This window comes from Mustela lutreola, chromosome 4, assembly GCF_030435805.1.
Source record: "Mustela lutreola isolate mMusLut2 chromosome 4, mMusLut2.pri, whole genome shotgun sequence".
NCBI lineage: Eukaryota > Metazoa > Chordata > Mammalia > Carnivora > Mustelidae > Mustela > Mustela lutreola.
In genome coordinates, this window is record NC_081293.1 from 71,002,608 (window position 1) to 71,015,158 (window position 12,551).

The window sequence follows — 12,551 nt, forward strand, 5'->3', positions numbered from 1 at the left end:
GTTTAAATTTAGTTTAACATTTATTTATCAGAAAAGGTGGGAAACAGTTCAAGTTTGGACACCTCTTTCTGTATCAGAAGAGATATTTAATTCCAGAAGATCTGCAAAGTTTTAAGAGAAAAGAATTCAGGGAGAAGACATCGGTTGCAGGCCTTAAATGACATAATTCATTTTTGGACTTCATTGGTGTGTGATCCCTGATGTGATCAAGGAGTTAGTACAGTTGTATTTCATTCCACATTTAAAGTTTTAGTCACCCATGATTCTGCAATATTGCCCCCAAATACAGGAAAAGACACAATCTCAGTAGACAAGTTTCCTCATTGTAGAAAAACATAGTTTATGCATATATAAGTGATTTCCTTGGGACATACTTAATCAATGTGTAAATGGAAATGCAGCAGTTATAAATTATTCAAGTGCAGTATTGGGACAGATAGCCACCTTCTGCAATATATTTAACAACGTACTCATTCGATTTTTGATATGTGAGCTAATATTACTAGTGAGAACTAGGCTTTCTTAATAATACCACAAATTCATTAAATGTCTTGCATGAATTGGAGGCAGGGGAGAAGTTTATTAATGCAGATTTTTCTAGCCAAATTAATAATAAGCATAATCACATTTTATGGAACAGCAACTATGTGCTCAAAACTGTGCAGAGATTTGGCTATGAGCGTTTGTGCCTGTAATGTACACAGTCGTCCCGTGTGGCTAATGATTGCCTCATTTTGTGGTTGAGGAGTCTGAGCCTTTGATGGCTTCTTACTGATCTAAGATTTTGTACTTTGTAAGTAAAGGAGCTGAAAACGAAAGCCAGATATCTGAGGTCTTCACCACGATGTTCTTCCCATTTATACCTGTACCAACTGTCCAGAGTACAATGTAGTTTGATTCCAAGGCCAGCCTGCCTTCCTTCCTTCCTTCCTTTTTTTTTCTCTTTTCTCCTCCCTTCCTTCCTTTTATTTCCCTTTCCCTTTTTTTCTATCTCTCTCTCTTTCTCTTTTTTTTTTTTTTTTTTTTTTGGTTAGGGAGCATAATTGTCTCAGGAAAGGAATCCACAGGCTGAACAGAGTGTGTCTCCTTGAGCAGCCATTCTCTTCAGGTTCTGGGGAGAATACATTCTTCTCATCCTTATTCCTTAGCAAGGATCTCATCAGAAAAGATACTGTTGGGCAAACAGACCAGTGAGTGTGAGCTGATAAGAAAAAGATGAGGATGAATAGTACTTTAATAACAGGGACATTGACTGCACTGCGCCAGACACATTTAAAAGCAAACAGACAAACACAGTTAGAAAGATGAAAGCCAACAGACGAAGCGGACTTTGCTACCACATGGACTCCAAATGGTGGTCGAATCTATAGATAAATTTAAAAATATTTGCTATGTCTAGTTATTAAAATCAATTCATTTACATTTGATGGCCTATAAATATTTAATAATATGCATTCTGATATTAACCCATGGGGATTAATAATGTCAAGTTTTTAATAAGGAAAAGACATTAAGGAAATTGTCGTTTCTGGTGATAGAGACCACAGACATATGGCAATAATGTGTGCTTTTGATTAAAATCAAATTATGCAATTAGAAAAAAAATGTTACCTGTAGGTTAACATTATTTATCTTTTCTATTGATGATTGTTGATTCTAGACCAAATGATAGATCTTTTTGTTGTTTGTATTCACCTAAATAGCTTCTGAGATTTGCATGCGGTATTTTTCTTAAGTTGGTAAACCTGCTATTCCAAAACATCTCTACCTACTTTTCATTGCTGTAATGCTCTGAGTCTTTATGCCCTGAGGGAAACAGGTAGCCTAGTCCTGGACTTTGGTACACAGCTATGCACCATGTATCACAGAATCTGGTGGCACACATAGTTTATAACAGCAACCATGTGAACACAAGGGTTCTAAGACCCTTGACTCCTGTAAACCATGCACAGGTTTATGTGTACAACATAGTTGGCAATTCCAATGAGACTCATAGAGCTCAAAGGGTATCATAAATTCCAAAAGTCTAGGCTTAAACAGGACATGGTTGATGATCTTGTTCTACCTTATTCAGTTTCTAGCATCATTGGGAGTTAAATGCTGAAAAAATACAGAGAATTTTTTTTTCAAGCGTTCTTATTCAGTAAACATTAGCAAAACCCAGGCTGTCATCATTTTTCATTTACTAAATGTCATTTCAAGTTGAGAATGATTTTTTTCCCCCAGAAAGCTTGTCAGAATGTCATGTTTGTACTTTGATTTATAGGATTTTGGATCGCTATGTTCAGGATCAAATTCCCGGTGCCAAGGTGGTGGTGGAGTCCATTGGTGCTCGAAGGCATGGGGACGCCTTTTCTCTGGAAGATTACACCAAATGTGACCTGACTGTCTACGCCATCGACCCCCAGACCAACCGAGCCATCGACAGAAATGAACTTTTTAAGTAAGTCCTTTCTGATTGTCTGTAACAGTTCCCTGGTAATAGTATTGCCCTACAGAAGATCCTGGTTTAAGGCTGTAAATACTGAAAGGTTAAAACCCACCAAATTGTTGTTGAAAGTGTAGTGTAAGCAAAAAAGAAATCAGAGACCATACCTAGGGCTCATGCCTAGAGGTCTCCAGGCCCAGGTGGGAGGGAGGGACTTTGGAGGTCAGAAGGTCCATTAGGAGCAAGGGCAGTGCACAGAGATGACCTCCATGCCTGCTCCCATACCATGCTTTTGGAAGGCAGAGAGCACAGAATCCTTCTTCAGCTATCAGTTTGCCCGTGATGTTGTCAGCAGGCATGGATTTTAAGACTTCATCTAAGTTTCCTGAAGGTTGAATCAACAAAAAATTACTATCTTTTTCTCCCTTGACTTGGGAGTGTGGGGCAAAAGGCGATAACCCCTTCCACTTCAGTCCATCCTTTCTACCTATTTATTCCATTCTGGTAAACTTGAATGTTTGAGTTATGAATCCTAAAAATAAAGAAAGTGCTGAATTCTCAGCCAACCAAGGCTATGCAGTTCTCCCCTGGAAATCATGTTAGAACAGCTTACAGCTTTGTCGTTCTAACTTTCAGCTTCGCTCCAGTGACACCTAGTGTCCACCAACCTCTAGGAATGCGGTTCTCATTTAAATTGAAATGCATTCTTTCTTCAACAATATTGGTGATATAGTCTCACGTATGTCTCCTAAATATTTATTGGTATTTGTGTATCTGTATGTACCCAAATCCATAATTTCAGATTTTAGTTTTTCTTTCTCTATATATACTGAAGAGCACCAAATAAATAGATGCACATACTAATCTACATATATATCCATATGTGGCTGCATTTATGTATTTAGCAAATGTCTACCTACCTACTTATTTATTTATTTTTTATTTTATTTATTTGACAGACAGAGATCACAAGTTGGCAGAGAGGCAGGCAGAGAGAAAGGGGGAAGCAGGCTCCCTGCTGAGCAGAAAGCCCGATGCGGGGCTCGATCCCAGGACTCTGAGACCGTGACCTGAACTGAAGGCAGAGGCCTTAACCCACTGAGCCACCCAGGGGCCCCCCTACCCATTTATTTATTAAAAGCCATGTATTCTTAATGGAATCTGTTCTGAATTTAAATCTGTTCTTGAACAAAATTTCACTGCTGCTATTTTAGCAACAATGGAACTGTGATATAATAGCAACTTAATTATAAAAGAGCCATAGTTATTAAGCACGTCATTCACCAACTTAAATTTAATAGCTATTTGGGCCACAGGCAAGATAGTATGTTAATCACAGGGAAGTAGAGAGACTGAGCAGTGGGTTCCTCTCAAGTTCTAGAACCAACATCCAGCTGCAGTAGCATTTTAGATCTACCAAGCCAATTCTGCATATTGTATTCATGTTAAAATTCATTTATAAATAGACCTTAAAATTACATGTAGTCTATGAATTGTTCTTATTAACATTTATTTAAACCCATCTGCATCTTTTGTTTTTACATACATTGGTTTTATTTTTAAATATGATTGGTGAGGCACCTGGGTGGCTCAGTGGTTAAGCCTCTGCCTTCGGCTCAGGTCATGGTCTCGGGGTCTGGGGATCGAGCCCCGAAATGGGTTCTCTGCTCAGCAGGAAGTTTGCTTCTCCCTCACCTTATCCTCCCCCTGCTTGTTCTATCTTTCTCTCTAGCAAATAAATAAATAAAATCCCTTGGAAAAAAAACAAACTTAAAAAAAATCAATAATAAAGTAATGATGAGCATCATCTGAATTGCTCATATAAACCTTTAGAGGCCAACAGTTTGCAAACTGAAGCCAGTTGGGTTTCAGCGGACACTAGAAAGTATAAGATAAACATCCTTCGTTCTAAACAAGTTTTCCCAAAGCTAGGTTGTATTCCAAAGAGTAAACATAGAAATTCAATTGAATAACTAAGGGCCAGGAAAGAAGGTAGAAATTGAGAATAACTATAAATCAAGATTTTTTTATACTGAAGAGAGGATGGAATGGCCATTAAGTATTCAAGTTTTCCCTTAGAAGCTTGAACTAAGTCTAATTATTAATTATTAATTAATATAATAACCTAAATCCTGGAATTTTTCCTCAAAACATTTTATAATGAATTATATAGATATATTTCATAATCCAGTGCTCAGAATGCATTGATATTGTTGTAGTTAGAAGAGCTGTTGAAAATTTAGTTTTTGACACTGAATAAATATACTAGAATATTAAGACTATCACCTAACACCCAGACCAGTGGAAATAGGATTATTCTTTCAATTTCCCCTGATCCTAAAATCTAAGCTTTTGAGGATATTGGAATTCTTAGGCCAAAGAATTAGAAACAAACAAAAGGTATTTCCTCAGAGGAGTTTACTTTGACTTTTAAAATTGATTTCCTATCAAAACTTTTCTTTAAAGCTTATAAAAGGATAGAGAAGATTGGAATCAGTATAATTGTATGTTAACTACTTTGTCTTACAAGGCTGTGAGTATTTTGATTTTTCTTATTTGGGGTCATCTGAATTTCTTAGATTTTTTTTTTTTGCAGCAAATATACATTACTTTTATCCTGCTTCTGTTCTTGCTGTTTTTATTTTTTATTTTTTTTTTTTTTTACCTTCTTGAATCTGTGTTTTTTGTTTGTTTTTGGTTTTTTAGATTGTCTCAATCTCTAGGATATCCTTAGACATTATCTTTTCAAGTGTTTCTTATAACCTAGATTCTCTTTCTTCTCATTCTGGGACTCCAGTTGAAATTCCTTTCTCTCCACACTTTCGGATGCTCTCTGTTCTCGTCTTCCTCCTCTTCTCCTTGCCCTCTCGTCTCTTGGTGCTTTCCTTTAGATAATTGCTGCTGCCTTGTTTTCAAGTTCACAGATACATGTTAGCCTGTCGATGTGCTCATTAAAGGAATTCTTCATCTTTACATCTTAAAATAAAAAAAAAAGAGAAAAACAAAACAAGCCTTCCATTTCCATTTGGTTCATTCTTATAGTTTCTACCACTTTATTGAACTTCCCATCACTTCAAGCATGTTTTTCACTTTCTGCTAGTTTCTGTAAAGTACTAAGCGGAGCTGTATCAAAGTCCTTCTGATGTCCCAGCATCTGGGCAGTGTCTGGTCTGGCTTCCCTGCTGGGTCTCTCTGAAAGCCCTGGTAGCTCTTCATTCTCTTAGCCCGCCCCATCAGGGCCGAATGCACTCGCTCGCTCACTGCTTGGCTCTCCTCCCGCAGCTGAGATGCAGCAACGTGGGTGGGTGGCTGTCTGTTCTCCTTGTCTAGCCTGCATGCCTGGGACATGGGCTGAGGCTCTCTCACTTTGCTCCCCCTCCTTCCCATGGCATTTGTTCACTACAACCATACTTGTGGCATGTCTTGGTGTCAGAGTTCCCTGCCCCTCCCAACCACTAATAGACCTCTGTTCCGTGCAGGGTGTCCAGAAGAAAACTCCTGTTCCTCCTCCACACGGAGTGGGGTTTTGCGTATACTTGTTCCCCAGAAACAGTGGGCTTATCCTGACCCATAGGGACTGGGATACTTCCTTCCCCTCTTTCTGTGGCGTAAGGTTCTTGCTTTATATGAGAGATGGGTCTGTGGAATTGCCAGGTACCCCAGCCTCAGCTGCTTTTTCCCTATAACCCTGCGCTAAAAGGGGATTTCTCTCCTGTCTCCAGCCCTGTCCCTAGGTCATCTTATGAGGGCCCTTGGAAAACAGTTTGCAAGTGAGTACAACGCCAACCCCCCCCTTTATGTTCACGGGTCTCTTATGCCAACTTTGGTTGGTACATGTTGGTACATACTTAGCTTCTAAAAATTAATTAAAATTAAATTAAAATTTTAGCTCTTTTGCAGGCACCTGGGTGGCTCAGTCGGTTGAGCATCTGCCTTTGGCTCAGGTCATGATCTTGGGGTCCTGGGATCGAGCCCCACGTTGGGGTCCCTGCTGAGCAGGGAGTTTGCTCCTCCCTCTGCTTGTGTTCTCTCTCTCTCTCTCTCTCTCGAAATGAATACATACATTCTTTAAAACATTTTAGCTCATTTCTTTTATTTGCTTCTTTGGCAGCCACTTTTCCTTGTTCTCTGAAAGGTGAAACAATGCTTGGTCTCATCTCCCAGTAGAGGAAACTGTCAATCTTCAGAATTTGGCACTTTGCTTGCAAAAAAGTTAGGATTTTTGTATTATTTTACCTTTTTGTCATTAGGGTGGGAGCCACAGGCTCTTAGGCTTCCTGCACCCTGAGCATCCTGAGCAGAAACACATCATAGTACTTTAAAATAGAACTTAACTAAGTATTTGTTTAAAAAAGCAAATACAGTTTTAGCTTATGTGCCTTTTTATACATCCAGCCTGTTTAATCTTGTCTTTCTGGATGGTAAACAGGAAATACAGGAGAAGCTTGTATACTGTACAGACTGCATTTAAAATATTGTAGAAAATAACATGTTTATACTTTAAATCATAATCTGACTTCAGCTCTCATAAAGCTTATTTCCCATTCCTAAGACCAGGGGGAAAAAAAAAACCCTAAAAATAAAGAGTGAAATTTATTTATTTATTTATTTATTTTTAAGATTTTATTTATTTATTTGACAGAGATCACAAGTAGGCAGAGAGGCAGAGAGAGAGGGGGAAGCAGGCTCCCCACCGAGCAGAGAACCCAATGTGGGGCTCGATCCCAGGACCCTGGGATCATGACCCGAGCCAAAAGCAGAGGCTTTAACCCACTGAGCCACCCAGGCGCCCCAAGAGTGAAATTTAAATAATGGAAAAGTCATTATTAGAATCTAGTTTACTATACATAGAGTATGCAATATATTAAGGAATATAAATTGGTCCTTAATTTGGAACTGTATAAAGGAAATACTGGTCTACCCATGACTTGCTTTATTAAGCAAAACAATGTTATTGAAGTGGCATGGATATTGGCAAATGTGTTAACCCTCGCTTCCTCTGTACGCCTGTTTCAGAGACCCAGAAGCAGGGTATCTACCTGGCAAAGAGGCAGTTGTGCCTCTACCATGTAGATGGGGCTCTCTGTGGAGTAGAGTGCTCACTCCTGCTCACCATGCCCTTTATCTCTGCATGCATAGGTACACTGCAGTATGAAAACCATCAAGGCAGAATGCAGCGTGGACGGATGCTTCCATACCACACTTTGACAGTTGTATCCCACACAAGTAAACAGGCAGGGATGCACATTTGCCTGTGCTCCATCAGCAAACTGAATGGGAAAACAGGGAGCTGTCTGCGGAATGTTATCTCATCTCAGTGGTGCTGGAGAGCAAGGTTCTTGCCTTACAGAGTCAAATGTCACAGACTCTCACAGAGAGTGATTAAAGCAATACAAGTTTATTGAGTGAAGATACAGAAAAAGCTCTCAGGGATGAGAGGGGTCCCAATAGGGATGGTCTTTTTTTTTTTTTTCTTTTTAGTTCTTTTTTCATTATTTTTTATTATGTTAGTCGCCATACAGTACATCATTAGTTTTTTTTTTTTTTTTTTTTTTTTTTTTTTTTTTTAAATTTTTTATTTTTTATAAACATATATTTTTTATAAACATATATTTTTATCCCCAGGTCTGTGAATCACCAGGTTTACACACTTCACAGCACTCACCAAATCACATACCCTTAGTTTTTGATGCAGTGTTCCAAGAATCATTTTCTATGTTTAACACCCAGTGCTCCATGCAATGCATGCCCTCCTTAATACCCACCATCAGGCTCACCCCTCCCCTCCAAAACCCTGAGTTTGTTTTTCAGAGTCCACAGTCTCTCATGACTCCCACCCCCTTCATTTTTGCCTTCCTTTTCCTAATGTCCTCCATGTTATTCTTTATGTTTCACAAGTGAAACCCCATGATAATTGACTCTCTGCTTGACTTATTTCACTCAGCATAATTTCCTCCAGTCCTGTCCATGCTGATACAAAAGTTGGGTATTCATCCTTTCTGATGGAGGCATAATACTACATTGTACATATGGACCATATCTTCTTTATCCATTCGTCCATTGAAGGGCATCTTGGCTCTTTCCACACTTTAGTGACGGTGGCCATTGCTGCTATGAACAATGGGGTACAGATGGCCATTCTTTTCACTACATCTGTATCTTTGGGGTAAATACCCAGTAGTGCAATTGCAGGGTCATAGGGTAGCTCTATTTTTAATTTATTAGGAATCTCCACACTGTTTTCCAAAGTGACTGCATCAACTTGCATTCCCACCAACAGTATAAAAGGGTTCTAGGGATGGTCTTCTATAGAAAGTTAACCAGGGAATTTAAATCCTTTTAACACCTCTATTGATATCACCATACAGCAGGGACTAGTGGTAACACCTTCAATGGCTTACTTCCTTTTTGGGGTCCGTAATTTTCTTGATCACAAGTAGTTGTTACACCAAGACCACCTCTGACACCTAGGACAGGATGGTCTGCTTTGTTCCCTTATCTGGTTTCCTTTCATCTACTGCATTTTTGAATTATGTCAGCCTGATCCTATGGCCCCATCCCTTCTCTCCTTACCTAGTCTGACCTGTCCCTTACTTATCAGGAAAACAGCAGATCTGACAGATCTCCTTCCTGAGATAAGTAAGCATGGGACAAAATGCAAGCAGTAATAAATACTGGAAAACAAAGTGAAAGAAGTAACATTGCAGTGACTCAGAGGCGGAATTTATCTCTGGAAATATTCTCCAGAAACCACTGGAAAACAGTTTAAGGTTTTTAACAAAAAACAAAACTGTATGGGACAATGAAATGGCATGTGTGTTTGAGGAGCCCTGAATCCTTCCTTCCCTATTTCTGGTGAAAGAACCCCATCAGTGCTCTCTACCACGGTGCTGGTGGTAGGCGTCTACATTGCCTCCCCCTTAGAACTCGAGCCCCTGCTCACTGCCTGGGTGTGGGTCAGTTAGACACACAAAAGGACTCAGAATCCCTCTTCAAGGACCAACATGGAAGCTAGCTTTGCCCCCAAACCAGGAAAAGTATAAAACAAAAACCTGAAGGTTTGGCTCACTTTTTCCACCTCAATATGGAAAATCTCCAAACTTTTCTCCAAATGAGAAAACATCTGAAAAAGAAATTAGCAGCATAAAGTACATACATAAGAAGCTAAAAAAAAAATAATAATAATACAAATTATAAAGGAGATCAAAAGATATTTAGAGGACAGTGAAGATACAACCTGACAACTGTAGGGGATCTCTGAGGTAAAACACTGCAGTCACAATCACAGAAACATAAACCAAAAGTATAATGAAGAGACTCCATTACTTTCCCAGACAAAATCAATGAAAATGTCACCATGTGTCATTGAAAAGTATCTGAATATGTGTTCATACTACTGAGGCACAAATATAAGTGACTTGATTATAAAGAAACAAAAATTTAGATTAGCCTTAGACATCTCATAAGCACAATAAAATGCCAAAAGGCAATGGGAATCGGATTCACAATTTTTTTGAAGGAAAAATGTTAGGACTGAGGAATTTGTACCTGGGCAAACTGTTTTGCATGTAGAAAGCAAAATGGATATTTAATTCTAGACTAGGTATGGGTTCAAAAGCAATCAACAATTCCAGGAAACAATGAGGGCATTTACCTAAATTGAGAAACAAACCAAAGTAAATAATCAAAATAATGGAGCTCTTGTACTGTAAAAAGACTAATGAATCTTCCCATCTTCAGGTGATGGGATGGCAAATTCAAGAATCGTGTAGAAGGGGGTCCATCATGTGGATTCCACATGATAGGAGTGAATTCTTCCCCCAAACTAATGATCTTCCTCTGCTGATTCTTCCCAGTTTCTAATACTGATTTTGCAAAAAGAACTCTTAATCTGTACTTTATTTTTATTAACATCTAATGTATTATTTACCCTAGGGGTACAAGTCTGTGACTCATCAGTCTTACATAATTCACAGCACTCACCATAGCACATACACTCCCCAATGTCCATAACCCAACCACCCTAACCCCCCAGCCTCCAGCAAACCTTGGTTTGTTTTGTGAGATTAAGAGTCTCTTATGGTTTGTCTCCATCCTGATCTCATCTTGTTTCATTTTTCCCTTCCCTACCCCCTAGACCCCCCGCCCTGCCTCTCAAATTCCTCATATCAAGAAATCATATGATAATTGTCTTTCTATGATTGACTTACTTTGCTCAGCATAATACCCTCTAGTTCCATCCACGTCATTGCAAATGGCAAGATTTCATTTCTTTTGATAGTATTCCATTGTATATATACACCACTTCTTTATCCATTCATCTGTTGATGGACATCTAGGTTCTTCCCATAGATTGGTTATTGTGGACATTGATGTTATAAACATTTGGGTGCATGTGCCCCTTTGGATCACTACATTTGTATCTTTACGGTAAATACCCAGTAGTGTGATTGTTGGATTGCAGAGTGGCTCTATTTTCAACTTTTTAAGGAACCTCCATGCTGTTTTCCAGAGTGGCTGCACCAGAGTTGCATTCCTACCAACAGTGTAGGAGAGTTCCCCTTTCTCTGCATCCCCACCAAACTCTGTCGTTTCCTGAATTGTTAATTTTAGCCATTCTGACTGGTGTGAGGTGGTATCTCATTGTAGTTTTGATTTGTATTTCCCAATGCCAAGTGATGAGCATTTTTTTATGTGTCTGTTGGCCATCTGGATATCTTCTTCGCAGAAATGTCTGTTCATGTCTTCTGCCCATTTCTTTATTAGATTATTTGTTCTTTGGGTGTTGAGTTTGAGAAGTTCTTTATAGATTTTGGATATTAGCCCTTTATCTGATATGTCATTTGCAAATATCTTCTCCCATTCTGTCAGTTGTCTTTTGGTTTTGTTGACTGTTTCCTTTGTTGTGCAAAAGCTTTTGACCTTGATGAAGTCCCCATAGTTCATTTTTTCCTTTGCTTCCCTTGCCTTTGGTGATGTTTCCAGGAAGAAGTTGCTGCGGCTGAGGTTGAAGAGGTTGCTGCCTATGTTCTCCTCAAAGATTTTGATGGATTCCTGCCTCATATTGAGGTCTTCCATCCATTTTGAGTCTATTTTTGTGTGTGTTGTAAGAAAATGGTCCAATTTCATTCTTCTGCATGTGGCTGTCCAATTTTCCCAAGTCTTTGTTGAAAAGACTTTTTTCCATTGGACATTCTTTCCAGCTTTGTCAAAGATTAGTTGACCACAGAATTGAGGGTCTATTTCTGGGCTCTCTATTCTGTTCCATTGATCTAAAACAGATCTTGTGTCTGTTTTTGTGCCAGTACCATACTGTCTTGATGATTACAGCTTTGTAATAGACCTTGAAGTCTGGAATTGTGATGCCACCAATTTGGGCTTTCTCTTTCAACATTCCTCCTGCTATTCAGGGTCTTTTTTGGTTTCATATAAATTTCAGGATTATTTGTTCCATTTCTTTGAAAAAAATTGGTATTTTGATAGGGATTTCATTAAATATGTAGATTGCTTTAGGTAGCATAGACATTTTTCACAATATTTGGTCTTCTAATCTTCCAAATACTTTATTTGGAACTTCTTACCTTATCCAACAAATAATTAAAACAAATTGTGGTACCATTCTATTCTAGCACTTGGAACCACGGTTAAATCTTTATTACATTCTCTAACATACCTAAAAATGACCTAGGAAAAATGCTGTGAAAGGATTTTTATATCTACAAAAACATACTTGTAAGAAAAAAAAGTAACAAAAAATCTAACTGCCTTACATTATCACATGAAAACTTTAGTAAAAACATACACCTTTAAAACTAAAATTGAGTTATCTTAGACATTGGGTTTTTTAAATAGGAAGTCTAAGAAACTACCCAGTGGAATTTGTATCTGGTATCAGTCATCTCTTTACTTTTTCCATAAGGAAGCTATGTATACTGTGCAGTAAAGTCAGCATGATCAGTCAGAAAATTTAAAAAATGTCAAAATGGATAAAATAGACTGTTAGATGCTCTTTGTTATCATTGGGATAGTGTAATTTAAGGCCATTTGAAAATTTTTCCCCCATTTCTTTGTGCTTTCTCCATTTTCAACATAAGTATGGTGGTTTATATTATGCAGTATATTT

The 12,551-nt window shown here is 38.4% G+C and overlaps 1 protein-coding gene across 1 annotated transcript in view; it reads left to right on the plus strand.

The window, feature by feature from the left end:
- PCDH15 (protocadherin related 15) overlaps positions 1-12,551 on the plus strand; it is a 723,362-nt gene that overhangs the window by 686,523 nt on the left and 24,288 nt on the right. The window contains exon 29 of the mRNA XM_059172504.1: positions 2,267-2,443. Within this exon, the coding sequence (XP_059028487.1) occupies positions 2,267-2,443 (177 nt within the window). The remainder of the gene's footprint in view (positions 1-2,266; positions 2,444-12,551) is intronic.